The sequence below is a fragment of the Apiospora hydei genome (genome assembly GCF_038363865.1).
Source record: "Apiospora hydei strain CBS 114990 chromosome Unknown utg000009l_segment0_segment0, whole genome shotgun sequence".
Taxonomy (NCBI): Eukaryota; Fungi; Ascomycota; class Sordariomycetes; order Amphisphaeriales; family Apiosporaceae; genus Apiospora; species Apiospora hydei.
This window is the reverse complement of record NW_027117368.1, coordinates 77,306-104,564: the sequence shown is the minus strand read 5'-3', so window position 1 is coordinate 104,564 and position 27,259 is coordinate 77,306. Positions and strand designations below refer to the sequence as shown.

Genomic DNA, 27,259 nt, shown 5'->3' with positions numbered 1-27,259 from the left:
TTTCGAGATTATATTAGATCTTACGTATTAGATCATCTACATATACAGTATGTCTATTCAGATCGCATCATTTCGCGTTACTCATTATGTCGAGAAACCCCCTCATAGATCATATGCCTCTTGGACGTCGTAGTGACATTCCCCACCACCGTCCCCTGCTTATTCGCCTGCCCAGCCCAGGTGCTCTTAAGCGCCCAAACAGCGACGCTCACCTTCGCACCCGCAGGCAGATCCCGCGCCGCGACGTTGACCATGGTCAGGGGCTGTGTAGGGTACAGCAGCACCGTCCCCGCGTGCCGCCCCCGTCGAGGAACACCTCGTACATGCTGCGGTCAATAACCGCCTGCACGCGCCACGACGCCGTCTTGTCCGCGCTGCTGTCGTAGTACACGTCCGCGACGCTGAACTTGTCGGTGAAGAACACATTATCGAACCCGCGCAGCTGTCCGCGGTCTACGAAAAACGGGTTGTCGCCGCCGAAGTAGAACCCGGACCGCAGCGACTCGCCCGAGGAGGGCGACGTGAAGGTCAGGTTCAGGGTCGAGAAGGAGGTCGCTTTGGCGACATCGATGCCCGTCACGTTGGCCTCGATGTACAGGGCGTTGGACGCGACGTCGGCGTAGTCGACGGTCACGCTGCCGTTGCCCATGGTCTTGGTGGCGAGCGAGTCACCCATGATCGACTTGGTGTCGTAGATCTCGTCGACCATGGTCCAGCCGATACGGGGGGCCTTGGTGAGGTAGCTGGCCCGGGGCAGGGTCATGGCGCTGCGCCAGCCTTCGTTGTTGCCGGTCGGGACTTGCTGCGCGTATTGCCAGCTATGAATGTCAGTCAGCCAACGAACGATTGTTTCATGCTCGGGCGGTTGTCACTTACTTGCTAGCCCAGCCCAGGCTGATCTGGTTGCCCTCCACTCCATAGAAGAACTGCGCCGCATAGTTATCCTTGGCAAAGTCAGTGAGGCGCGTCGCCGCATCCAGCGTGTTGAAGTGTGTGCCGTTGAAGTCGCCAATGAAGTACTGCGTAATCGACCCCCGAGCGGCGCGCCGGGCTGGACCGAGAGCGTAATAACATACTTCTCGTCGACCACTTCGCCACTCTCCCGATCCCGGACCGGCATCTTGACCAGGTTGGGGCACTCGTACTGCGCGCCCAGGAGTCCGTGGTTCGTAAAGTTGGACGCCCACGTCCACTTCTTCAAGTCCGTACTCGTGAAGATCCCGAGCGCGAATTCCTGCGAGTAGGCCACGACCATGGCCCAGTGGTCCTCAAACCGAATCACCTTGGGGTCGCGAAACTGGCTGCTCGTGCTGTCGACCACCGGGTTCTGGGCGTAGTACTGGAACGTGTAGCCCTCGTCGTGGGAGTAGGCTATGGCCTGCGTCTGCGGGCCGCCGGAGCCGTCCTCGTTGTAGCGCGCGAGGGTGAAAATAGCGACGACGCCGTTGGTCTGGTTGGGGAAGAAGCCGCTCGTGTTGTTGGTGTCGACGACGACGCTGCCGGAGAAGACGTACTGCTTCTCCTCGGGCGGGAACAGGGCGATGGGCTGGTTCTCCCAGGTGTAGCCGTCTTTGCTTGTCGCGTGGCCCCAATGCTATTGCTTGGGTTAGCCTGAGCAATGGTGACGTGCGAAAGCCCTATGGGCAAGATCAGTTACTCACCTGGTTGCCTGCCCCTAAACCTGTCGGGTTGTACTGGTAGTACAGGTGGAACACGCCGTTGAGGTAGAACATGCCGTTCGGGTCATTCATGAAGCCCGTCGGCGGCGAGTAGTGCACTTGGGGGCGCAATGGGCCGGTATAGTTGGCCGGGATAGGAGTGCCGGTGGGCACGGCCGGGTTGACATAGGTGCTCACACCCTGAGCCGCCGCGGCGCCAGCAGAGGCAGCCGCGGACAGCAGGAGACTTGGGAACAACATCTTCTAGGTGAGGACAATCAGACTGAGGTTGTCAGCTCCAACTCGACCGTCGACAGCAGCGGCGGCGCAACGCGCTTTTTGAATCATTTCCCGGAAGTCGGCCAGGCCAGCTGAACGGGATCTTCCGCAGAATCAGCTCCATTATCCATACGCGGTCCCCGTTATGCCAAGGGGCGTAAGCAAGTAGGTCACCCGGCATAAAAAAGGTACCAGTAGGTAATAGAAGACGTCAAGGTGATCCCAGGTGAGCTGATAGAGTTGCCAAGGATGGCGGCGGCGATAGAAGCACCGAACATTGACCCGAGAAATGGGGAGAGGCAACAGTCGCTCTGCCGCGCTACCGTTAACCGATGCTGCCGGCGAGGGCTTGGCTTTTCTTGCCTGCCCATCTGCCCATCTTTGAGTATGTACTCGAAGGATGAGTAGTGGCTTTTGAAGCAACAGTGTACTGTGATGTAAGTGATCGATCTGGAATCTTGATAGGCCGATGGTAACTCAGATACCTCTAATAGCTAAACTCCTGAGCAGGTTCATGATGTCCGTTGCTCATTGGACTTCTCCAGGGAAGAAGAAGGGGAGGATGAACCCTGCACCATGCCATGGTAACAGCCAGTTGGGCTGTGGGGAGAAAGGCACTAACAGAAAAAGTCGACCACCGAGAACGAACCCCGGTTGTGGTCGTTGCGGGGTAGTGTGGTACGACGGGGATGCGGAGTTGGGGAAACCAGAGTGGGCAGAGTGGAATAAAATGATGACGGAGGTTTGCATCCACTGAACGAAATAACGGTTCGCCCTTGGCAGCAGGGAAAACCTGTAAAATTTCCTCAGCCATCTCACGAAAACCTGCATGAATGACATGCAATCCCGGCGCCGCTTAAGAGTAGTCGCATATCGCACTGCATATAGCGCTGCATACTGCTGCGGCACGGCATGCCCAGCACCACGTACTGGTTTGCCCGGCGGGCTCGTGACATGGCAGACAAACTCTAAATCCGCACGACAATGACACGACTCTGAAGACAGGGGGTAGGGGAAAGCACACCGCCCTCCCTCTGCCGACCCTCCCGCTTCTGCTCTGACTGATTTGTTTATTCGTTCAACTGAAATGACACTATAATATGGGCTAGGTATATATATTAGGGAGATAGCGGTGATGCTCTGCTTTGAAAGCTTTCTCTGATCTCTCGTGCGACGGATTACTTCGCCAACGCCTTCTGGCCCGCCGGCACAGCAAACGGGCCATTCTCCGCCAACGGGAATTTCGGCGTCCCATCCTCATTCCAGTCGAACTTCTGAATGCGCGCCGTCCGATACAGGTCCGCGACCGGCTTCGCCGTCGTCTGCGCATGGTACACGATATAGTGCTCGTCCCCGTCGGGCGACGTCGTGAAGCTCGCGTGGCCCGTCCCGTACACGCCCGCCTGCGTGTTCTGGTGGAAGACGCAGCCCGCCGTGTGCTTGCGCCAGGACTGGTATTGCATCGGGTCGTTGCCCACCAGCTCCAGCTGGCCGAGGCAGTAGTAGGGTGTGTTGACCCGCGCTGCGCTGTAGATGACGAAGTTCTGGCCCGTCTTGGGGTTGGTCAGCTGCTGCGGGCCTTCGTTGGTCGCGAGGCGGATCGGGCGGCCGTAGGGGACTTGCTCCCAGGGCTGGTCGGGGATGGAAATCTGTGATTGTTTATAGTTAGAATTGATTTCGTTATACATCTTTCTCGTGATAGAACTCACTATCATGCGGTCCGTCAAGTTGGACTTCACCGTCCACGGATCCGACATCTCCGTGATACACAGATTAGCCGGCCAGGCCGAGTAGGCGTTCTCCCAGCAGCTGTAGATGTGGTACAGCTTGTCCTTGAACTGGAAGTAGGTCCCGTCGATGGCGAACTGGTCGTACGTGTTCAGCATGCTCTTCATCGGGAAGTCGGACGTCCACGGGTCGGCGCCTGTCGACTCGAGCACGAACATCCGGTGGTTCACGGCCGGGCAGTTGATCGGGCAGAGGGCGTCCTGCAGCGGCGGCGGGTTGTCGGCGTCGGGCGCCGCCGTGAAGATGATGTACCACTTGCCGCTGATGCTGTGGATCTCCGGGGCCCTGGATGATGCGACAGTTAACACTTACACATTATTCTATGATGTAGCGCGCGCATGGGAAAAAAGAACTCACCAGATGGATGATGACCAAGGCTGCCCAGCATCCTTCCCCGTGGCATCCGGCTTAAAAACGACCCGAGTCTCCGCGTTATCCCAGTTATCGGTTAACGACCGCGACCGCTTGAGGGTGATGTTGTCATTGGTCGAGAAGGTGTACAGGTACCACTCCTGCCCCTCGGCCGACGTGTACTTGGTCATGAAGGGATCCCCGATGTTCTCCGTCGACACGGGGTTCGAGAACGTCGTGTTGGTCTTCATGTCCGTCCCGATCTTGGACAAGTCGAAGTTCTGCGGCGCGGCCTTGTTCGGGTCGAACGTCTGCGCGCTGCAGAGGCCTGCATGCGACGCGAGAGCCAAAAGGCCTGCGGCGAGAATTGACTTCATCGTTGAGCGCAGGTTGTCACACAAAGTAAAAACGAGGATGAGTCTAGAGTAGTGACAAAACAGACAGAGCAGGCAGCGTCAGGTCAGATCAGGTCAGATCAGGTCAGATCAGATCAGAACGACTGAAGACTAACAACAGTAGGTCGACCGGTCAACTAGAGACCGGGAGAGACGTCTCATTATGTACTCCCGCCAACCTGAGACCTGACCCGTGCTGGGCCGTCGAACCTGTACGATGACGATTCATGGGGAGAATATGATTGACTCTCACAATAGCCCGGTCTACGGGTGCAGGCCGCCTGGCTTCCCCGCATAGAGAGCCTGCCGCAATGCTCCACAAGTTCGTGAACACGGGGAGTAAGTTTCCTTGGATCGTTACATCCTCATGCGCTGCACTCTGGGCAAATCCCTGGGCGCAGATTTCCAGAAAGCGTTCCTAGTCGCATGCTTATCCCACAAGCAAACACGGGGAGAGGTCGGTAGAGGAGTGGAGAGAGAGTCTAGGCGCTGCAACATGCTATAGGTCGACTCGTTAGGTGCAGGGAGCTTGTGCGGGGTAGCTCGTCAGTCGATGGAATGACCGATGGATGGAAGGGCCGCCTCGGTCCGCCGAAGGATCATGAGCTCAAGTATGGATAGCATCCAGTGACTGGGCAAAAGATGCGGTGTACCAGTTGATGTAACCTCTGCTGTTGGATTGGACAATGAACAGCATGCAACCGATACTCCCTTTACTAGAATCCGGGGTTCGACAATGTAAGGGGCAAGATCTCAGCTTAGTAATTTCGATGCCGTCGGTTGCGACCACAGAATGCAGGTCTCCGCTGAGGGGTAGCTGGAGGAATAGTGGAATCACGCCATGGAAATCCATGAATACGATAGATCAAAGTATATGATATCACGAACAAGGCAAAATAGATTCGGCCAGGTACGATCGCAACGGTTTGCCCCGAATACCTAGCGTCGCAGTAGCCGGGCTTTACAGCAAGCCACCCGCTCGGCAGGCAAGACGTCCGCCTGCAATCCAGGCTCCTGATTGGGCAGACCAGCCTCCTCCCGCTGGTATGGACGCCACGCATAACCAAGCGCCGTCGGCAGATGAGAGCATGAACGCCTTCTCCCCCACCTTTGCCGACGAAGAGCTCCTGCGCGAGCCGACGGGGTCATCCATCTACGAGCCCGATCACGTCGTCGGGGAGTCGGGCAGGCGATACCATGGATACAAGGAGGGCAGCTACCTGCTGCCCAACGACGAGGTCAGGCGCAAGTCCGTCTAGGAGGGGATCTTGCTCATTCGACCCCTAACCAATGTAGGCCGAACAGGACCGCCTCGACTTTCAGCATGCCATGATGACCCTCATCCTCAGCGGCAAGCTGGCCATGGCGCCGATTGTCGAAACGCCCAGGAGGGTCATGGACGTTGCCACGGGGACGGGCATCTGGGCTCTCGAGTTCGGTCAGTATGACCCTCATGACAAAAAGGAACTGCTTGTTGACTTCCTCTAGCACGAGCGAACCCGGGGTCGTATGTCGTGGGGACGGATCTCAGCAAGATCCAGCCCGAGCCGGAAGTTCCCAACTGCCACTTTGAGAAAGATGACTGTGAGGAAGACTGGCTGTGGGATCCCACGTTTGACTACATTCATATTCGGCAGATCGTCACCGGTATCCGCGACCCCAAGAGGCTCTTCCAGCAATCTTACGACCACCTCAAACCCGGCGGCTGGCTGGAGATCCAAGATGGCACCATGGAACTAGATGGAGAGGGTGTTGAGGGTGAGTGGCCCTTTGGTGATCACGTCATTGAAGCTCTTAACGATTGATCAATTTCTTGCAGAGTCGCACATCCGAAAGTGGTTCGATTACTGTGCTGCCGGCGCCACCGCCAAGGGATTCGACGTGCGAAAGGCGAAGAACTACAGTACCTGGCTCAAGGACATCGGATGTAGGTGCTATATTCTTCCTTTTCGCCCTTTCGCCCTTTCGGCCTTTGAGCACGGGAAGGGCAATGGGCAATCAAGCTGACCAAGCCCAGTCACGGAGATCCAGGCGCACCGGTTCGAAGTGCCCTGCAGCCCGTGGCCCAGGAACGCGCAGGCCGCGCGCATCGGGGCGTACCAGCAGCGCAACATGCACGACGGGCTGCGGGGCGTCAGCTACCTGCTCCTCCGCAACGCGGGCCTGTCGCCCGAGCAGATCGAGGCGTTCGTCCAGGCCACCAAGGTCGAGCTGAGGGAGGGCAAGGTGAAGGGGTACAGCTACTTGTAAGTTTCCTGATTGGTGGTTTCTTGTTCACTTACTGACCGGGGCACCTGTGTAGTTACGTCGTGTATGGAAGGAAACCGCTATGAGCGCTGAGTTGTTTGATGTGGTGAAGCAATTCTCAGAGCTGAGAAGGCCGGAGATCGCCCCGAGGACTGAAGCTGATTGACTTGGCGAGTCCCTGTAGCTGAACTTAATAGCTCGCTCCCGAGACAGGCGGGGTTACACTATTCTAGAACCCAGACCCCTAAAAGCAATTAGCGACAATTGAGCTGAACCAATGACGTATTCCAAATTCCAGTCGCGAAACAGCAAATGCGTATGTCATCAACAAAACATTTGCGACAGCAAACACCATAATTATCACCTCGCACAATTAACTGTCGAAGCAGTAAATATGGACGGCTACGAGGCCCGGCGCCTGGCCAACATCAAGCGCAACGCCGAGCTGGTCCACGACCTAGGCCTGGAAGACAACAACACCAAACCAGCGCGAGAAACGAAAACGCCCACCACATCTACAACCAAACGTCGCAAACTCCACCCGGCACCGCCTACACGCACATCCCGGCGCCTCGCGAGCGCACCATCAAGGCCAACGACCTACAACGAAGAAGCCCTGCAGAAAGCCCTCGTAGAACCAGAGTCGGACACCCGTCGATCCCGCAGCAGGACGAAGAAGGGCGCGGCAACAAGCAGGGCGAAGATCAAGGCTGAACCCTCCCCTTCTCCGCCTAGCACCACCGCCACACCGCACCCCGATCTCGACACCATCATCGCCGGCTGGACCTCCTGGACACCCACCGCCCCGCCCCCAACCCGCGACGAAGTGACCGGCGAATACCACTTCGAGTCGCACCCCAACTTCCGCCCCAACAAATCCCCCGCCTCGATCCTGCGCGAAGGTGCCTTCGGCGGGACCTACTGGCGGCCCCTCTACTCCAAACGCCTGTGCATCACCGTCGCCGAAGACTGGCGCGAGCTGCCCGCCGAATGGCTCTCGGGCCCCGAAGGAAATATCAACGTCGACCGCCAACTGACATCGACCGAATACGATCCCTCCGTCAACAAGTATGGCGTCCGCTGCGGGCAGTCGATCGAGGAGTGGGAGGCCGCAGGCTGGATCGCGCACGAGTACGATGTCAGGGGCTGGTTCCAGTGGTACTGCCGGTTCTGGATGGGCCGAAGGTGTGAAGGGGAAGACGAGCGGCAGATTTCGCGGTGGAAGAAGTGCGTGGGGGAGACGGGACGGTGGCGGCGGATACTGCTGAAGAAGTACGTGCAGATGGGTGTGCGCAGTGTCTTTGACGAGGGCGACGAGGAAGACGAGGAGAGGGGGAGGTCAGTCCTGTCGTGCACCAGACTTGTCATCACTGGGCTTACGAGGTGAGGCAACAGGCGCTGGATCGGTTTTGGGCAGAGGGCAAGTAAGGGGTTCCGATCATGTTAATCCATACATATGATTTATGAGCAAGGACGTATATGGGAAGATAGCGAATCCGCTGTCAGTATATATCGATGTAGGAGACAGTTCACAGTTGCATACACGAGTAACAATACCTCGCAAACCCCAGCGCCCTAAATAAGACTTTTCCCAACATACATCTCACACTTTCCCCCTTTCAAATCTGATGTCTCATCCGCTCCCACACATACTTCCACTCCGACAGGGGCGCCCACGACACCTCCCGCTCCAACTCCGCTCCCCTCCGTATAACCCCCGCCACGAAGTCCGGGTCCACGAGCAGCAACTTCGGCTCCGCTTCGAACGCCTCCTTGCACCGCCTTAGCCAACTCCACCAGTCGTCCATGGCCCCGTACTCGCTCGTCCAATACTCCATCCACCTCGTCCCCACCTGGTCACGGTGGCCTGTGGTCAACGTCCGCAGGTACGAAGAGGGCGTGCCCGACGGTGGCGCGCTGGCGGCGTACTCGGCCAAGCGCCTCTGCCGCTGTCGAAGCGCCGTGCGCTCCGCGTCCGTCAACTGCTCGAACTCCACGTTGCCGGTCAACTGGTTCATCGGGATCTTCGGCTCGTCACCGCCTTCGCCTTCGCCTTCGTCGTCGAGTAGCCAGGTCTCCGCCCGCTTCATGAGCAGACGCCAGCCGTACGACATGTCGAACTCGAGACTGCGCAGCTCCGAGTCGGCCAGCACGCCCCACCAGCGCCCGAGCTCGCGCGCGAGCCTTTCGTCTCCGTGCTTGGCCCGGAAACACGCGTTGCATGTCAGCCCGTCAATATACTTGTCCGTGATCCGCTCGCCGTCCCAGTTCTCGAACGCGGCTTCCCTGGTGGCGGTGGGCTGCCACTTGTGGAACACGTCGCCGCACCGGAAGGCGCGCAGCTCCTGCCAGCGCGCGCAGTCCGGGCAGCGCACCATGTACAGGGTCCACGGCTCGTACTGGCGCAGCTTGTGGTGGATGCGGAAGTGCAGCGGCCGGCCCGTCGCGGGGGTTTCATCATAATCGCCTCATCTTCTCCCTCGCCTCCACGCACTCCATTTAAGAAAACTGACGACCAGCCCGGGAACCAGCGATCCAGGGCCGAGGGCAGGAGGACCTGCCGGCTGCGCACGATGGGCACGTCGGCCGTGCCAACATTGGGGCCCGAATGCCGCCAGCCGACGTCACCGGTCGGTAGCCGGTGCACCTTCATCTCGCCGCGCCGCCATCGGCACTCGTTGCACCGTCGGAGGTGGCGCCGGTGCCCCATCCGCTCGGCCTCGATGGCGGTCGCCGCGCGGTCGAACATGTCGCGCTCCTCCTCAATGTCCATGCACTGGAAGTACTCGAGCCCGCAGTGCCTGAACTCCGCCAGTCCCGCGTCCTGGAACGACATGAGCCTCTGCAGCGGATCCTGCGAATCCTTGGGGATCCCCCAGTTCCACGTGTGCGCGATCCCGTACTGCTTCCGGACCTGCTTCTCCCGCGCGCGGGTCTTGTCTCGGTTCTCCCCGCGCCATTGGCGATGCGGCAAGCCGTTTGCCGAAGGGTCCCAGCTCGTCACCGCCCGGCTGCCCGGTGTGCCCGGCGCCGGCTTGCGATACCCCAGGCGCAAGAGCGAATGGTTGTCGAACGCCGCGTCCGGCAGCAGCCGCATGCAGCCCGCGCAGGCCCAGCGCATGCGCGTCCAGGCCGCGTCCTCCCAGGCCGGCTCCAGCTCGTAGTCGCGGGGGCGGAAGATCGGCACCGGCCCCCCGTGCTCGGCTTGGCACTCGAGGGCCAGCAGTCGCTCCACACAGTGGACGCGGCCGGGCTTGATGATGCGGCGGAATTCGGGACAGGCCTGGCTGGCCGCGATGAGCCCGACGGGGTCTAGGAGCCGGAAGATGGAGCACCAGAGCTCGACCGGCAAGGAATCCATTGGTGAGGGGGAGGGCTGCAAGGTACTGTGGTCGATCTTTCGATGGGAGCTATATACTGATTGACAAAGTATGAGAATATGATGGCGACCGAAGAGAAACCGACCAGAATAGTTTGGCGCACGAGGCAAGGAAAAGAAGATGGACTGCTTGTATGAATAATCATTTAAAGTGGAGAATCTGCCCAGATAATCGCTCCCACATACGGCCTGTTATATTCATGTTGCAGCAACCCTCACGTTCCTCTGCCAAGTCCCGCCATATATTTACGATATCCTCGCTGGGTTTCCATCTCCAAAACATGGGGAGCTTCCAAGTGAGATTAGCAGTGTGGCCCAATGACGAACGGGAGAGCCCAGTGCTAGTACCAGACCAGAGGTGCATCGCCTTCAGGTTTGGCATCCTACGAGCCGCGGCCGCGGCTGCCTCCCAGACGCGATCCTGTGCCTGCCATACCTTTCTTGTGGTTACGGGGGAACTGGCAGCGTCTTCTAGGTCTCTCGCCCTCGAGAGGCCCAGGGTATTGATAACACATTGGTCGTAGTTGAATACGAATACCTCCAGTAACGGCCACTCCGGGGTGGGAGCCTTGCAGTCTACAAGGCATGGCCCAAAAATTTCGATCCCAACTCCAGTGAAACCTTCAATTGAAAACTCCTTAAGTCCAAGCGAGATCTCGTGGGGCTTCCGTGATAAACGTACGGAAGATACCTGGTTTCCCAGCGTAGCTTTGTCGTTTCGACTCATACGTACAAAAACGTGCAACCTCTCCATCGGCTTTCCAGTTAGCCAGTCAAGAATCATCTTAGCGAAATCTGCTATAAAAATGTGTGTTAGAACTTAGCATTTACTATCTTTGACGCGAAAGGATTGAACATGGGCAGGTGGGTATAGCCAGCGATACATGAGACTCATAATTCGATCGATGCTATGAGGCCCGGAGCAGTATATGGTATATAAATACTCACAATCCCACTCCTCGGGGTCCATGTGACACCAAAGTTTATGAATAATTGCATCGGGTGCACTCATTGCCATGCACATAGCGATGGACGATGAGCCAGGGGTGTTATAGGCCTCTATAGACAACCGTTTGATAATGCGAACCTCCGGCAGAGGAACTCCGAGTTCGTCTTTAACTTCCTCGTACGGCTTCCTCTGGCATCCCCAGATAAAGTCTGTGCGCATGCATATGTTAACATCCACCCCTGGGTGGCGCAACTCCTCCTCATCTAAGCCACTCAGTTGATTCATGAGAACCCTGATGACCGACAGGCATTCGATTCCTGGAAACCTAATGAACGTAATGTCAAGCTCCCTGAGATAAAACCCCCTTTCACGTCTCGTGAAAATGGAGGAGAGGCGGGTGAGATCATCGTACGTCTTACAAATCTTGTCCAATGTATGGAAGGTGATGGATTCGATGATATCTCTCCAGTGTTGACAGACCGTGACGAGCTGAAGCCGCTAGTCACGATCGCTTTCTTGGCCGCCTCGTAGTTCGAGGTAATCCACAATCATGTAGGTACGTTCGGGGGCAGAGGCCAGGATCGCGGTGCCATGCTCGAAGTCGTACGACAAATCTGGGGGTACGAAATAGAAGGAGTGATAGACATAGAGAGAATATGGCATATTTTTGGGGGACTGCAGGTATATGTAGCCTGCAGAAACTATCCCGTTTGCCTGTCTGCTGCATGTTTGATACCAAGTTGGTCACTTCCACACCCCCCGGCTTTGTCATGCCATGCCCCAGAGAGCAAACGTTTGGAGTGTAGGTCAGGTGAACTGTTTCTTTGGCACAATAAAGACGACCCGGTGGTTTGTTGATAATACGGCGTTACATCATTTGTTTGTTGCGAAGCTTCTCTTGGGCTTCTTCGTCCAACGCACTCAAGAGGCCCATGACTGTTTCAAAGGCCTTTCGGCAGCGTGTCGTGTTACAGTCTTGAAATTCGAGGCGGAGCTCCCGAATATGACGAATCCTGCCTGTCCCTTTGAGACTGGAAGTGAGTCGCCCAAGGTCATCGTGTTTTCCAAATTTCATGTATAATGTATGTGATGGTTTCATGTTGAGTATACCGGAGAATGGTAAGGGTTGGAGAGAACGAAGTAACTTGGGGAAAACTGTCGTCTCAAATATGAGAGTAGAAGAAGACTCGTTGGTTGCCGTACGTGTCTTGGAAATTTGTCGGCATACCACAGCGGTTGGGAAATCAGGTAGGCCGGTAAGTGTCTTTGAGCTTTATACCCATTTCACCAGCGTAGGCAAAATCATATATCGACTGAACATGTCACACATCTACCGAACCGTCGAAATAAAAGGACTGGGATATGACATGTCTGACTATGGGCGATGGACAGCTCACATCAAGAGACATAACACATTGAATTCTTTGTTCATTGACTCTTAACCCCGACAAGTAATAAATCAAGAAAAAAGGTTACACCGCTTCCTACAGCAATGGGGGGGTTGGTTGTTAGAGGATAGGGGAGGATGCAACGGCAACTGCAAGGGGCCTGGATATAAATTAGAAATCACACCAAGACTGAATAGATACCAAATGTTGGGGAACACGTTTCATTCCTGGATTGAAGCATTGGCAGGTCTAGAGTCATCCTAGCTTATCGTAACCATCATAAGTCCAATGGGCAAAGCGAAGTTGTGTTGGATACTCTTTCCCCCGACGTCAGCGCCGCTTTCGATTCCCTGTCAACCACATCACTCTTCTAATAACCTCGCAAGATCCTCAGCCAGGTCTTCATGCTGCGGCTTGCCCTGTCGTATGGTTATTCCCCATGGCTGTCAGAGTCGCCCATAGTCAACTTTCCAGTCTGTGCTACAGCAGCTGAAGGGCACTTCCTTGCCATCTAGGCAGGTGGGGAAGCATCCGTAAACGGTGGCATTGGTTTCCAGATTCAAGACATCCACCCACAGCTCACTGCCGCGCTTCTTTCCCGCTATGGTATGCAACGCATGCAAGACCTTGTTGCTAGGCCTCCACGTGGAATACGCACTTGTAGGTACATCCCACCAAGCTTTAACACGTGGTACAGGTCGCTCAAGGGCTGCTTCTGGCAGAGTTGGTGCAGTCATATAGTGAAACCCAAACTCTGGGTTGATTCGAGAATCTGAGTGTAGGGACATGATTTTTAGCTTGGGCATTCTTTGAGCGACCGCGGCTGCAGCCTCCCAAACACGTTCTTGAGCCTATCTTAAGCATGCCGCGAGTGGATCTAAGCGGGCGACCCTCTTCATCTCTGCTTCGGTTGGGGGGTCTAGTGTCTGGATGATGGATTGGTCATATCCCATGGATATTTCTTCAAGCAGAGGCCATTCCACAGCCGTGCTGTCTGCCAGGTCAAGAGGTCCAAATACTTCAATACCGGCTCGCGTTTCTCCATCAAAGGTCAGCCGTTTGAGCCCCAGCGATATCTCATGGATTCTCAGAGTCCATAGTTGGAATAGATTCACCGTCCAAGGGGCGGGCGATCTATCCTTTCCGATGAGACACCATTCATTGCCTTTGCCTGTTTCCAAGCTCAGGTCATTCGTCGAATCGTAAGAAAAGTTCATGATACTGAACTCTTTGATGAAGCGAACCTTTGGCAACGAACCCAGTAACAATCTTGAATCGGGTGGCGTTGATCCATAATGTCGTGAGGTTCCAAACAACCAGACTAGCATAGTAATCCGAGGGTGTTCGAGGGCATGTGCTTCTTCCTCCAAGCTGCCAAGCAAACCCATGACCTCCCTGACGACGGACGCGCAGCGAAACATGACAATATCGTAGAACGTGAGGTCGAGACACCGGAGACGCTGGATATTTCCTGCTCTCGAGAGGACGGAAGGCAGCAGCCCAAGGTTATCGTCCCTCCTATAGGCCTTGGTTATAGTGCGAAAGGTGATGTCTTGGACAAGATCTCTCCAAACGATACAAACCGTGGCCAACTTCGGCAGCTCCTCGCGGGATTCAGAGGCCAACATATCCATGACGATGGAAGTAAGCTCGGTGGGTAGAGGCCATGACGCCATGCTCAACTGTTTTCATGAATGTGGTTGGGGTGGTGGATGTGAAGGATGAAGTACTGAGTTGAGAAAGACTGAATTGTACTTCCGAGGGCGGCATTTAAATACGATGCCATGGTTGCCATGTCATCTGAGCCTTAACCTGTGTGCCTTACAGCGACCAATGAATCAAAGAGTGATGTATGTTTCAATGGCTTCTATCTATGGTCTTTCTACTCAGGCAGGTGATATAGAAATGCAGGCTGGTTCTTTTGAAAGAGAGCCCGGGTGGGTGACTATTTCCCCCTTTCTCCATCCCCACCGGTGTAGGGAAGTCGGACTCAGCGCCGGTCACTGAGCTATCTGAAACATACTGGGTAAATCCCAGACATGCCCATAGACAATATCTATGATTTCGAATGGAATAGAAGATCGCGACCGAATCTCGTAGCCCGGAGCAGTGTCACAGGGGCTACGAAAGACAAGAACATGAGGTACCTGATTCTGCTGACGACCACAGACAACCCATGGCTCATGACATTGTACATGGGCTTCTATGTTCAAATCCAAGGTAGCGACGATAGATTCATGGATGGGATGAGAATCTAATGGTTGCATAAGCCTCAATTATTTCCTTCAACAACCGAGAGGTTGTCGCTGTTGCTGCAAGGGCCCAGTGCCTGGAGATCTTTGGGCCCCGCCTTGTCCCGCAACCCGCGATCAGCCCCACCAAAATTTTCCTAGAGCTTCAAGCCCATTGAACTTTTAGTTGGACGTTCAGTGCAGCAGCTCCAAACCTGCATTAGGGAACAGACGACAGCACAAACAGCAACCAAACCCACGACCCCCAAGAGAAGCCCCGAGAAACCCAACTACCACGAGCGAACATACGCGCAAAGAACTACACGATCCGATTGCGACGGGCCGCCGCCGAAAAACAACAACCTCCCACCCACACACAAGGCGTCGCAGCCTCCCACCGCCGCCATGCCCCTCGACACCTCAACCTACAACCTCGCTCTCCTCCGCGTCGACGGCCGGCGCTGGAACGAGCTGCGCCAGCAAAAGGGCCAACTCGGCGTCCAGCCCAGCGCCGACGGCTCCGCCTACCTCGAGATGGGCAACACCAAGATCCAATGCATCATCACCGGCCCCAACGAGCGCGACACCAAGTCCACCTCCTCCGCCTCGACAGCCCCGACATCCGGCGGCCTGGGCGCCACCGTCGCCGTCAGCATCATGATCGCCCCCTTCGCGACCGTCGACCGCAAAAGACGGGGCCGCAACGACAAGCGCCTCCAGGAAATGCAGACCACCATCGCCTCCGGCCTCGCCGCGACCGTGCAGGGCCAGTCCTACGGCCCGCGGTCCACGATCCACATCTCGCTCAACGTGCTCTCGCAAGACGGCTCCCTGCTCGCCTGCCTCATCAACGCCGCCAGCCTCGCCCTCGTCGATGCGGGTGTGCCCATGACGGACTACCTGGTCGCCTGCACCGCCGGGTCGACGTCGTCATATGCGGCCGCCGACGAGGAGGCCGATCCGTTGTTAGACTTGAACACGCAAGAAGAGCAGGAGTTGCCGTTCCTGACGCTCGCGACGCTGGGGGCTACCGACAAGGTGGTCGCCATGGTGTGCGAGCCGCGTCCAGCTGACGCGCCTGGAGGGTATGATGGCCACCGCCGCCGACGGCTGCAAGGGAGTTCGCGACTTCTTGGACGGCGTGGTGCGGGATAAGGGCGAGCTGATGGTGCAAGAAGGGGCCATTGGCCGGGGCGAGGTGGTGAGCAGTATGGATCTGGATTGATCGGGGAAAAGAGAAAAGGAGAAAAGAAGCACTACTACTAGAGAAGATATAAACAAATGGGCACGTGAAGGGGGGCATAATGTACATGCCGTCAACATCCGGCACAAATAGCATCTGCATGGCGTTTTCGGTTTGGTCACGGTCACGAGATAGAGACGAAGATCAAGTAGACCGTTTGTCAGTTATTGAGATTTTGACTTGAATTTGCTGGCTTCTTGGCTCATTACATTTTGGCAGATATGCTAGTGTGATCAATGTCGTTGCTAAACATCTAGAGCTCATCATGCTCCTCAGGCGCCGGGGTGGCCTCGGGCGTAGGCTCAGCGCCCTGCCACGAAGTCGACTCATCCCCGGCCGGCACCTCGACCTTAACCTCGTCCTCGACCTTGACGTCGACCTTCTCGGCCTTGGGCGTCTCCTCGGCAACCTCGGACAACACACCGGCGGGGAGCTTCTTCTTGGCGCCCTCGCTCAGGCGGATGGCGTCGATCCAGGACTCGATGCTCTCGCCGCTGAAGTCGCCGCTGTACTGCCTCCACCACTTGCGCTTGCCGTTGACCGCGATGATCTCGACCTCGGACGCGAGCTCGAGGCTCTTCACGAGGGCCGCCACGTTCTCGTCCGCCGCGTGGATCTCGTAGAAGGGGAACAGGTGGCGCTGGGCGTGCTGGTGCTTGTGAGCGAGCTCGGACAGGCTTCCGAGGGCCTTCTCGGCGGTCTCGCCGTGGGCCGAGGGGACGACGGCCAGGATACAAGTGCCGGACTTGGGGTTCAGGCACTCCTTGATCAGCTTCGAGGGCTCGGTGATGGCGGGGATGGCGGGTGCAGCTTCGGCGGCCTTGGTGGCCTTGGGAGTCTCAGAAGTGGTGGTCTCCTCTTCGGCCGTCTCCTTGGTCTTGCTCTTAGCGTCAGACGACTTGGAGGAGGCCTTCTCCTTCTTCTCCTTCTTGGCCTTGGGCTTGGCCGCGCCAGAGACCGGGTTGGGTGCGCCGGCCTGCGACAGGAACTTGACCATGGCGTCCTTCTTCATCTCGCCATCGTACAGGAGGCCGGGCTGCTCGCCGCCGGGGAGGAGCACGAGGGACGGGTACGAGCTGACGCCGAAGAGCTCGTTGGCCTTGGCCTCCTTGTTGCGGATCTGGGCGACCTGGATGACATCGAGGAAGTCGATGGCGAGGCTCTTGAGCAGGGCGCTGGTGGTGCCCTTCTCGGTGAACAGAATGGCTTTGGCGGTGTCGTTCTTGGTGCTGAGGAAGGCGTCGAGGTCCTTGTCGGTGACACGCTTGACGTGGTTGCTGATCTTGTCGACGACGGCGTCGACGATGCCCTTGGCGGAGCGGGGGCCGTTGTAGTCGTCGACGACGGGCTTGCCGTACTTCTTGCCCGGGCGGGCGATCTTGAGGGTCGGGAAGCCCTGGACGCCGAACTGGCCGCAGAAGGGCTTGTTCTCGTCCTCGTCGCAGTTGATGGCGGCGACCTGGGCGAGGCCCTCGAGGTTCTTGGCGGCCTTTTCGTAGGCGGGCTTGAGGTTCTGGCAGTGGCCGCACCAGGGCGCGTAGAATTCGAGGACCTAAAACAAGAAAGTGATGTCAGTGGCCGAGTCATGAGGTGGGTGCATTTGCTGGAGCCATCCCCGGTGTACGTGATTGGATGGGGGGCGCAGCTGCGCGAAGCTAGAACAGTCAGAAAGGACTTACAGTGGTGTAGTTGGTCTTTGCTACGAGCCTGTCATAGCTCTTGGCATCGACCTGGAGAACGGGCGAGTTCTTGGTGTAGATGCCGGCGCTCACAGTCGGCAGAGCCGAGAGAAGAGCTACGGCAACGGTAGCTAGTGTGGGGTTGGAGGCATGCATGGTCAACCAGTCAGTCGATCACGACGGTGGGTGGGAAGAAAGCTGTGGTGGAATGGAGTCGATCAGAAAAAGACCAGGTCGCGATGGCAAGATCAGAATGATGGGACCGAGTTGACCATCCACGGATGCAAATGCGAGGATACGCCAGGCAATTAATAAGTAGCAACACGGGAAGAAGAAAGGTGAATGGTGTAGTTGTCCTTGTCCAATGCTGCTACCTAATTGGCAAAAAGGCCAGCGTGGAAATAAAGTCAGTCCATCCTTGAGGAGCAGGCATGCGGCGGCGATGCATTAGCAGTCAACTTAAGCCAACCGTGGGGCTGGCGGGCTGCTCCCCGCCCGCCGTTCCCGTCGTACCTCAATTGGTTCAATCAATTGCCGTGTCTACACATTGTACGAATTGATTTCTGATGTATGCATGGAGAATTAAATTGACATAGACCATTTGGGCAATTGAAAGGTCTTTATATACTCAACGGCTAAGGAGAAGACACAGTATTCGAGAGTCAAGGCGGGACAGTGACTTTGTAGTGAAAAGTATCATCGACAGGTGCGTCGGTGCTTCTCAGCAAATCAGCGCAAAGAGTCGATCTGGCATGAAGCAGCTCAAGAAACTCAGAATCCGGGGTCTTGTGGCTGATGCCCTGTAGCTTGAGCCACGGTGTGGTGAAAGCTCAGTTTTAGGCTGTTTGCTCGGCTCCAATTCCGCACTAGCAGTGGGGTGGGCAACTTTTGTAGGCGCCTAGCCGCCATTACGTAGAGGAGGGACGACGGTGGCTGGCAAACGCATACAGCTTCAACATTTCCCAAGACACCACCAACCACGACATCACACCAAGCAAGAAGTACGCCTCCTGTAATCGCAATCCATACTACAGTAAATACTCGAGCGCATCGACAGCCCCGACCATGGCGGCCAATATCCCCGCACCCCTCAAGCAGGCGGGCATCACGCCCTTCGTCGTGCGCGCGACACAGCTCGAGAAGGCCAAGCCCGTCATCGCATACTGGTGTACGTCTTGTCTCTCACCCGAGAGCCTCAAGTACTGACTGGGGAACAGGCGAATACTGGGTGGTCAACCAGATCCTCGCCAAGCAGCTACACAGCACCGACGATGACTGTCTGCAGTTCACCATGGCCTTAATGGACAAGCTTGAACAGGTACGCCCGACCCCTTAATATCCCTCGCCGACACCACACAGAGCGCTGACTTGACATGGCACAAACCCACAGACCAAATCGGAACAAGCCGGAAACGATGCCATACTCGACGATGTGGCTGGCAAGGCATACGTCGAGCAGTTTGCCCAGGAGACGCTTGAGCGTGCGCTGCGGCCCCTAAATGCCAACAAAGTCACACAGTGAGTATGCACTCCGGCTCTACCTCCGGACATCTCTAATAATCCCCCAGGCAAACAGCCGTCACGTTCGAAGCCGCCGCCACCTTCTTCCACCTCGTCAACATCTGGGGCCCGGCCGACGCCGAGACGGAACAGAAGATCAAATATGCGAAATGGAACGCTGCCCGGATATTGAGAGCCATCAAGGAGGGCAAGGACCCGAACGAGTCAAACCCGAAGCCGCAAGAGGAAAAGGCAGAAGAGCAGCTTGACCCCAACGACCCCGAGGTCCAAGCACTGGGAGGATTGCCTCGGTCCGCCACGGTCGAGGACGCACCGGAGGAAGCAGACAAGAACTACCTTGACCCCAAAGCATCCGCCATATCACCAGCCACCGTCTCGGCTCCTACATCTCCTCCTCATTCAGCTATTCCGCCCGAGCAAGTGTCTCCCATCGCGCCGCCAGACCAGCCCACTCATGATGGCTACTTTCCTTCGGCGCCGTCCGGTTCAGCAGGTGATGACCCACCTCTCCAACTGCCGTCCGCCCCCGGAGCTCCTTCGTCTGTGGATGACCCCGACTTCAGTATCCCAAGCCCACCGACAGTCTTTCCGGGCTCGAACGCGCCAGCCGCGCCTTCGGGGGCCATCTCACCGCCAACTCTGCCGGACACGCCGCAGTCCTTCTACCAACAGCCCCAGCCCCTGTTCACCAACCTTCAGCTCCAAAGGCCGCACCTGGGCCCGGTCTCCCTCCGCCTCCGCAAAACTTCACACCCAGCCAGCCGAGCGCACCTCCGGCGAGCAGCTTCTACAACCAGGCCCCACGTCAACCGACACAGTCCTCAGGACCGACACGCTCACCTCCTCCCGCGCAACAGCCGCCGGCGTCGAGCTACAGTGGCGGTCCGCCCACCAACTCTGTCTACCAGGCCGATGACATGTCCATAGTACAGGCGCAAAAGCACGCAAAGTGGGCTATCTCGGCTCTCAACTTTGAGGACGTGCCCACGGCAGTCAGGGAGCTGAAGGCGGCGCTCAATGCCCTGGGGGCTACCTAGATCTGACAGTTTTTATAGGTGAAGTCCGGCAGAGGGACACGGCGGCAGGAATGATATAGATGCCAATTTAGGCAGAGCGCGGTCGTCAATTCACCAATCAAAATCACTTGTTCAGTCGAGGCAATGGTTACTCTTTAGATTGCCAAGATTGCCAAACTGGGCAGTACCATAGGCAATAAGATTTCCGAGGCCAATTCAGCAGCCAGAAAACTGACTATATCGGCAACCTCAACTACGATTGGTAGGCTCCTCCACCGCCGTGTCATTGTGCGGGCAGCGAATAATTTCTCGAAAGTCAATTCGAACACCCTCGATGTTAGAACCGATGGCTCTGGCTGTCCCGTTGGACTCGATCCAGTACAGTCCGTGTAGACACTGTGTTCGTCATATGCCAGTACAGCCTCCGTGACTTGGCCTGGCGATTGGTTTTCGATCGCATGCGCACGAAATCCCATGCCCAGGAAAGCAATGATAGGGGCGGCGCACTTGAGATGTCTGCCTCCAGTCAACTTAAGTGCAGATTCTTTCTCATCTTGCCCTGTGTTTGGACAACTCGAGCCCTCGCAGAAACGAATGCCTCCCCGATGAGACTTCTCTGGCTTCTGGGCGCTTTTGAGTTCAAGGTAAACATGGCTCGTCGCCGTTGGAAAACCGTTCACGAGTATGGGTCGAAGCCCACCCGATGCCATAGACTTTTCTCCGAAGGGTGAGTCAGTTTGGCATATAAATACCAAGGCAGATGGCAGACAGAGAAAAAGATTCCTGGACTTGTACTCATCACACCAAAGTGACATAAAGCCGTTCTACCTCTCGAGATCGAGTTACCTATTGAGACTTGAGCTTTGCTCGACTTACACCCTACGACAGTGAAAATACACGATAAACACTTCTGACGTGCTTCTTTTTACTATTATCATTGTCACCTTTGAAGCTCTACCGGATATTCGTCTTTGTCGAGATCGACACACCCAACTATTGGGACTTTTGAGACTTGAGCTTTGTTCGACTTACACGCTACTCCTGGCGTGAACCTCCTTACTATCATCACTGTCATCTTTGGCATTCAATCGAACATCTACATTTATCAATCTCTCTTTCTACATCAACTCTCATCATGGCTCAGCCCAATCAGGGAGAAATGCTGTCACAACTCGACCTGGAGAGCCTACCCGTGTACGCCCGGGTCTACAGCGACTTTGCCGAAAAGGGGGTCTGCACCTGCCGCCATCGCATCAACCAACTACGACCTCAAACCACCCGGCGCGGGCGCGCCCCTTACGCGTCGGCTCGCTCCGTAGCGATTACCACGTCGCTAGGCCAGAGGACAAGGATGCGGCCGAGGCCCTGATGGACGACGACAGCGAGTCCGTCTGGCTGCCGAGGGTCGACGTCTGCGTGCACGATCTAATCTACCATTTCAATATCTACCACACCATCCCCCCTTTGAGGGGGACGCCCTCCGCAATTTCAAGCAGTGCCTCATCGCCTTCGTGCCGATGCGGACGGGGAATTCGGGTCTGCGGACCGGCAACGACCCCCAGGAGACGGCGTTCGCGAACCTCGTCCGCGAAATCTACGAGCACAGCGCCCCCGGCGACCGGATCCGGTCCATCGTTACCCAGTTCGGTGTCTGGGTCGAGGAGCGGTGCGGGCCGCAGAGCCAATGGCCCCGGGACCGGGTCGCGCTGTACGACTGCGTCGGGGCGGCGGAGCGCGGCTGCTACGGGTACGATAGGGATGTCGCCGCGGAGCGGGAGGAGCTCTGGCGGCAGAGGAGGTGCCGGGTGAGGGCGGCGGTGGAGGGGGAGAGACGCGAGAGGGCTCGGGAGCAGCGGCGGCGGATTCGGGAGGGGAGGAGGCGGCAAGTGAGGGCGCGGGCGAGGAGGGAGAGGGAGCGGGAGGAGTTGCGAGTGGCTGGGCTGTGATGGCCCTGGCTGGGATTTCTACACATGGCACACAACAGCCTGATGAGTTGAGCAACAACGATGACGAGACTTTGGAGTATGGCGATTGGGGAGATATTGAGACACTACAGTATCGAGTTTGGGTATATATACAGCTACATCCCCCGTGCAAGCGGTCGAGATGCTGAAGCGTTTGGGTTACTCTGAATTTTATATTTGGATAAAATCAATCAAATGAAATTCCAACGATTCTTAATCTTGTGGACTTTTCCTTGTGCTCTTAAATATAACCAAGCTATGTACGCATGTAAGAGTAGTTATCAGGTGCAGTTGAAATGGATGTCGTGTGGGATTTCTCCTTTCTACATGCTCAAGGAGTGACAGGGCATTATCCTAACACTAGGTAACATCGGCCGACTGCTGCTAAGATTGAAGATTTTGGGAACGCTTCGCTACTTGGGATTACTTATATTGTAGTAAGCTGCTATTCGTTTTAGAAAGGGTTAGCAGTTCGCTGGGTTAATGAAACATCACATCGTCATTGACGAAGCTCGCGACATGCCTCTTCACTACCATCAGTGTCTTCGTCGCCAACTCCTGGCTGAGAGGCAGGAGCAGGAGCATGTGCACCTGCCGTGGAATTGCTGCCTACGCTCATTCCCGAGCGCATCCGGCTCTCCGCCGCCAGGGCCTTGAACTCAACGTTCAACTTCTCTTCATCCACCAGGTCTACTCCGGGTATGTCCGCGATCTTCTTTCCGTGTGCATTCTGCAAATCTTTCCGAAACTCCTTTCTAAATGAACTTGGGCGTCTTCGACAGATCCCTCAAGTTCTCTTGAATGCTTCATGACAGGTGCGCGCTACCCGCAGGATAGTCAAGGGAACCTCCCATCGTCATCAGCGAATCTCGCGACTTGTTGGCCACCAGAAGTTGTTTCCAAAACTCCCTCAGACATGGCAATTTACGGAGATAGGCAAAGAATTGCAGTTGAGACTCATGCCATTCTCTTGGCATTTCAATTTTCAATAGATAGGTTCGACAGACCAGACTGGAAACCGCCGCCATGGCGTCGGATGTCACGGTTTGAGTGTCTGCTTAGGCTACGCGCTAGAACGACGACACGATACATGGATCTGCGTCTGCCACGCTGGATGGACGAACTTCGAGTCAAGAATTGTTTTTTGTTCAGCTCAACGACAAGGGTATTTTTATTGCTTGTTTTCTTGGAACTTGTTCGTCTGGTGCACGCGTAGCATGACCAATTGCCACAGAGATCTCCGAATGTCCGTCATCTTTTGCGGCTTGAAATTGCCATGACATCTAAGCAACGGCCAGTCCGTAGCAATCGCGTGAACAAGATACCATACAGGGCTCGTGCATACATACATATGGAGTCCCTTGGTGCTAGCGACGGAATTTGGAATTAGACGCGCGCCGAAGATCTCGCGATACCCAACCAACAACGACTCTTTGAATACCACCGGGCACCTGCAGTACCTGCACTGGGGAGAAAAGAAAAAGAAAACCCGTGGGGTTCCGGCGAATGAAACAAGCAAGCCCCTCCCTGCAGCGCTAGAATTGTTCTCGAAAACTCGTCCGAAGGTGCTGAAACACTGAGCCACGGACGGTTACAGGGATGTGCCCGCCTGAGGAAACACATGTGAAGAGAACCCCGAACCCGATCTACAGGGCTGTCCGTTCGCTGGAGGGCCATCACCAGGTTTGGAAAAGTCACCCGGCTCTTCCTTGTTACAGATGATACTCGCTCGGGAGAGGGGAGTGAGGCGAACCGTCACGCATTTGTTGTCTATGGCATTTGATTCTCTACATGCAAAACACAGGTGATGGCCGCTGTTTTCGAACCGAATGGGAAATGGATGGATGGGTTTCGTCGACGCTTGGGAAAACCAGCGACACGAAACAGGTAGGCACTGGGGGGCCTGATCTGAGAAAGACGACAAGACAACGGACGGGTCATCCGAATGACACATGTCGTTGGAGTACGGCGTGTACCTCGAAGCGATCGGAGCTGGGAGATAGCGAGAGAGCCAGCTGCTCATCATGGGACGCAGACTGACAGTAATCCCCCCCCAAAAGCAGAAGAAAAGAAAAAACGAACGTTTTTGTTTACGGCACACAGTTGGATGGGCGAAAAGCCACTCTGCCACTCTGCCACTGGCTGCTGGCTACTGGGGGCGACCGAAGCCAATTTCCAGCCAGTTTTCTTTTTGCACAACGGTCACTCGCTCTTAGGCGAGACACGCTCACTGAAAAGAACCACACATGGAGCCAAGCCTCGCTGCGCCGCCATCACTTGCTTTCTTTTCCTTGGACGAAAAGCACAGCTCGTTCCTTACAGGAGCAGGTGCAGAACTCACATCAGATCTAATTGCAGTACTGCTGCAGAAGAAACAGGCTTGGGCCGGGCAGGGCGAGAGTGGCTCACTCAAGCTCACCCAAGCTCACTCAATGTGAAGCACAGGCTCCGGCGCTACTCGTCAGCACTTGGGTCTAGCGGTGACACTACCAATTGATGATGTGCAGCCGTCCTCCCGAGAGCCGTATCACTAAAATAAACCCAATGCCAGACAGATTGGCCTTACGTATGGGGGTAGTAGTTTGCTGTAGCTGGGGCCTGGTACCTTGCCAGTCCCAGGTTTTCCAAATGGAAACTCCCATTGACGGGCGATTGGCGATGGAGATTGAGCTGACGACTTGATGATGATGCTGTCACAGTCGGTCGCCATGCCAGCCAAAAAGTTCGATCCCCCCTTCCCCCCCCAAAAGCACACGCCAGGTTACATTTGCTGCTACAGCTGGACGAAGCGCAAGCCGAACCGCTGTCACCAATCAACCATCCCCTGCTTCCCCTCTCTCTCACTCTCTGGCGCACTGCACTCGACCTGGCCCGGCAGCCCAGTCCAAGTCCCTAGTTCCAACTTCCCAGGGTCCTGGTCTCCTGTCCTGGCCGCCTGTCCTGGTCTCCTACAGGTGCGTGCACCTGACCTGCCTCGACTGCAACCGTGCCAGTGCGCGCTTTCGATGATGGCACTCTACCAATCAGATAGAAACCCGACCGCTTGAGGCTTGAGCTTCTAGAAGCCCATCCCGCTTCTGCGCGCCCATCGAATCAATGGGAATGGGAATCCGGTAGAGGCTGACCTCCATTGCAGGCGTCGCACTGCATGTAGAATATGTGCCTCTGCTGCGACACAATTTCCCAGACGGGCCATTGGCTGCCATTTCGTGCTTACTTCCTCGCCTACCTACTTGTAATGTGCATGTACTCGTATGTAGCTAAAAATAAAAACGAACCGATTGAAATTTGATCTATGTATGTATGTACTTGCTGATTTCCCATGCCAACATCATCATCCATTTCCCAACTGGCCTTGAGTGATTGATTGATCGACCTGCCCCCAAAGACAGGGTATCCTTTCCCAACTTTCCTAGCAGCCAACCGGCTCAGCCGTATGGTACGGTTTAGTGACGGCCCCTCTCTCACTATCCTACGACTGTGCTGTATCCATCGGTTCTCCCCCCCTCATTGCCCTCTTCCCGCCGTCCTTTCGTTTCGTCCCTCTCGCCGCTTCACCACACACACACAATCGCGAAAACCCCAAGCTACTCCTGCCCAGCAACTTAGACTCCGATGGGCCAAGGGCCAGTCCGTGCCCCGTGCTGCTGCTTGTGCCTGCTAGTGCGCCTAGGGTCCTTATCCCAACACAGACAAGGGCAGAAGAAGAGAAGAAGAAGAAGAAGAAGTAGAAGTAGAAGAGAAGCAGCAGCAGACTACCGTACCTACTGGCAGACGCACCACCAACCGAAGCTCTGACCTCCTCACCGCAGAGAGACGTGCGCACTTTCGATTAACCTATGTATGCAATACCCTCCGGCTCGGCCCACTCAATGACCCCGTCAAGACCCTCAAGCTTGAGACAAGACAATGGCGACTAGCACATAGCAGCGGTCCTATTTACGGTACAGCTCCTGTATCTCTTGCTGCTTTTCCCTCTGACAACAGAGAGCCCCCACACCCATACCCAGTCCAGCCTCCAGCCTCCAGTTCTGTTTCCCTGCGCGACGACGGAGGGACAGACAGCCAGCCAGCCAGCCAGCCAGCAGCAGCAGCACCAGTAGCAGAGCAGCCAGCAGACCACAGGGGGAAAAGCGACTGGGAACGCGGGTCAAGACGACCGTTCACAACACAAGACCGCTCCGACTTCTGGTCGACTTGTTTCCATTTCACACCTAACCTCCAGTACTCCTCTTCTATCGCGCGCCATGATCACGACATCTGCCCATTGACCAGATACCAATCCGTGAGCCGTCTTCGCTGCTCTACCATCTGCCCTACCCAGGCTATACTTCTCAGGTACGCTCGCTTTACGTCAACCCCCGTGACCTCTGCCCCCTTCAACCCACTACTACAGCCGGCGGAAGCAATTGGCGGTACGCTCTACTCCTCTAGCCCAGGCCACTAGTGAAGCTGCTACCCATCATAATACCCTTACCCATCCATACCTACATTATCCTACGGCTACATTGACCTCCTTGCCTGTTTTCTTTTTATTATTATTTTGCCCTGCTCCCGGTTCGCCGTCATAATCCTTGCTTGTCTCACCAGATGCATGTTTGTCTTTGGCCATTGTCGTTGCTTGTTTGTATGCCAGCACCCCTTGTGTAACCATTGCCCGATAGATACAGCACGGATACCTGCCAGCTCTGGCTAGAAAGAAAAAAACACCCCACGCTTTATACCTCGGACCGCCAGAATCGCTTGGTCCAGACTCCAGAGCTGCTCGCGTGCTGCTGTGACGGGCAGCTTGTGTCGACCAAGAAGTAAAACACCGACAGACCTCTTCTCTCTTATTTTTTGGAGCCCATGAACACCCGCAGCCCGGCTGTCCAAACTCAATCGCGAGTCTGTTCTTGTTGTTGTTGCCACCACTGTAAGTTTTGCCGTGTGGTGTCTGACAGGGGCGGCGCGGTGTGGTGCTTGCTTGCGTCTTCTTGCTTGGATTCTGGTCTGGGAGTATGCTGACTGACACCCTCAAGCTCAGCCGACAGCAGCAACGAGTTTCGAATCCAGCCCACGCCACCAAACGAATTCCGGCGGCTACTCTCTTGAAGACTCCCGCCCGCGAAAGCCCTCTACCCTAACCGACGGCTGATCGCTCGGCGCAACGAACCCCCTTGATTGATCTT

The 27,259-nt window shown here is 56.1% G+C and overlaps 12 protein-coding genes across 12 annotated transcripts; 7 read left to right on the top strand and 5 right to left on the bottom strand.

Annotated features, from left to right (window-relative positions):
* Positions 1–77: 77 nt before the first annotated feature.
* PG997_011751 (beta-fructofuranosidase) lies at positions 78–1,919 on the bottom strand (the record flags this gene model as incomplete). Its single annotated transcript, XM_066816066.1, has 5 exons — positions 78–263; positions 317–818; positions 877–1,019; positions 1,058–1,594; positions 1,662–1,919. 5 exons carry the CDS (start codon positions 1,917–1,919, stop codon positions 78–80), a joined length of 1,626 nt encoding a protein of 541 aa, XP_066661758.1.
* A 1,196-nt stretch (positions 1,920–3,115) lies between these two features.
* PG997_011750 (alpha-N-arab-like proteininofuranosidase) lies at positions 3,116–4,453 on the bottom strand (the record flags this gene model as incomplete). Its single annotated transcript, XM_066816065.1, has 3 exons — positions 3,116–3,586; positions 3,647–4,010; positions 4,083–4,453. The coding sequence occupies 3 exons, from the start codon at positions 4,451–4,453 to the stop codon at positions 3,116–3,118; spliced, it is 1,206 nt and encodes a 401-aa protein (XP_066661757.1).
* A 1,064-nt stretch (positions 4,454–5,517) lies between these two features.
* PG997_011749 (S-adenosyl-L-methionine-dependent methyltransferase) lies at positions 5,518–5,730 on the top strand (the record flags this gene model as incomplete). Its single annotated transcript, XM_066816064.1, has 1 exon — positions 5,518–5,730. One exon carries the CDS (start codon positions 5,518–5,520, stop codon positions 5,728–5,730), a length of 213 nt encoding a protein of 70 aa, XP_066661756.1.
* A 73-nt stretch (positions 5,731–5,803) lies between these two features.
* PG997_011748 (S-adenosyl-L-methionine-dependent methyltransferase) lies at positions 5,804–6,721 on the top strand (the record flags this gene model as incomplete). The annotated part of the gene is made up of 4 exons (XM_066816063.1): positions 5,804–5,909; positions 5,966–6,229; positions 6,291–6,398; positions 6,489–6,721. 4 exons carry the CDS (start codon positions 5,804–5,806, stop codon positions 6,719–6,721), a joined length of 711 nt encoding a protein of 236 aa, XP_066661755.1.
* Positions 6,722–7,112: 391 nt separating this feature from the next.
* Positions 7,113–8,105, top strand: PG997_011747 (uncharacterized protein; the record flags this gene model as incomplete). The annotated part of the gene is made up of 1 exon (XM_066816062.1): positions 7,113–8,105. One exon carries the CDS (start codon positions 7,113–7,115, stop codon positions 8,103–8,105), a length of 993 nt encoding a protein of 330 aa, XP_066661754.1.
* A 232-nt stretch (positions 8,106–8,337) lies between these two features.
* PG997_011746 (uncharacterized protein) lies at positions 8,338–10,079 on the bottom strand (the record flags this gene model as incomplete). Its single annotated transcript, XM_066816061.1, has 2 exons — positions 8,338–9,111; positions 9,213–10,079. 2 exons carry the CDS (start codon positions 10,077–10,079, stop codon positions 8,338–8,340), a joined length of 1,641 nt encoding a protein of 546 aa, XP_066661753.1.
* A 3,206-nt stretch (positions 10,080–13,285) lies between these two features.
* On the bottom strand, positions 13,286–14,110 carry PG997_011745 (uncharacterized protein; the record flags this gene model as incomplete). The annotated part of the gene is made up of 1 exon (XM_066816060.1): positions 13,286–14,110. One exon carries the CDS (start codon positions 14,108–14,110, stop codon positions 13,286–13,288), a length of 825 nt encoding a protein of 274 aa, XP_066661752.1.
* Positions 14,111–15,070: 960 nt separating this feature from the next.
* PG997_011744 (uncharacterized protein) lies at positions 15,071–15,890 on the top strand (the record flags this gene model as incomplete). The annotated part of the gene is given in 2 exon segments (XM_066816059.1): positions 15,071–15,715; positions 15,735–15,890. 2 exon segments carry the CDS (start codon positions 15,071–15,073, stop codon positions 15,888–15,890), a joined length of 801 nt encoding a protein of 266 aa, XP_066661751.1.
* A 271-nt stretch (positions 15,891–16,161) lies between these two features.
* PG997_011743 (uncharacterized protein) lies at positions 16,162–17,743 on the bottom strand (the record flags this gene model as incomplete). The annotated part of the gene is made up of 2 exons (XM_066816058.1): positions 16,162–17,460; positions 17,588–17,743. 2 exons carry the CDS (start codon positions 17,741–17,743, stop codon positions 16,162–16,164), a joined length of 1,455 nt encoding a protein of 484 aa, XP_066661750.1.
* A 909-nt stretch (positions 17,744–18,652) lies between these two features.
* On the top strand, positions 18,653–20,145 carry PG997_011742 (uncharacterized protein; the record flags this gene model as incomplete). The annotated part of the gene is made up of 5 exons (XM_066816057.1): positions 18,653–18,755; positions 18,805–18,905; positions 18,978–19,105; positions 19,156–19,647; positions 19,692–20,145. 5 exons carry the CDS (start codon positions 18,653–18,655, stop codon positions 20,143–20,145), a joined length of 1,278 nt encoding a protein of 425 aa, XP_066661749.1.
* Positions 20,146–21,259: 1,114 nt separating this feature from the next.
* On the top strand, positions 21,260–22,256 carry PG997_011741 (uncharacterized protein; the record flags this gene model as incomplete). Its single annotated transcript, XM_066816056.1, has 4 exons — positions 21,260–21,355; positions 21,462–21,824; positions 21,881–22,146; positions 22,205–22,256. 4 exons carry the CDS (start codon positions 21,260–21,262, stop codon positions 22,254–22,256), a joined length of 777 nt encoding a protein of 258 aa, XP_066661748.1.
* A 2,540-nt stretch (positions 22,257–24,796) lies between these two features.
* PG997_011740 (uncharacterized protein) lies at positions 24,797–27,214 on the top strand (the record flags this gene model as incomplete). Its single annotated transcript, XM_066816055.1, has 4 exons — positions 24,797–25,042; positions 25,762–26,503; positions 26,951–27,003; positions 27,110–27,214. The coding sequence occupies 4 exons, from the start codon at positions 24,797–24,799 to the stop codon at positions 27,212–27,214; spliced, it is 1,146 nt and encodes a 381-aa protein (XP_066661747.1).
* Positions 27,215–27,259: the final 45 nt, after the last annotated feature.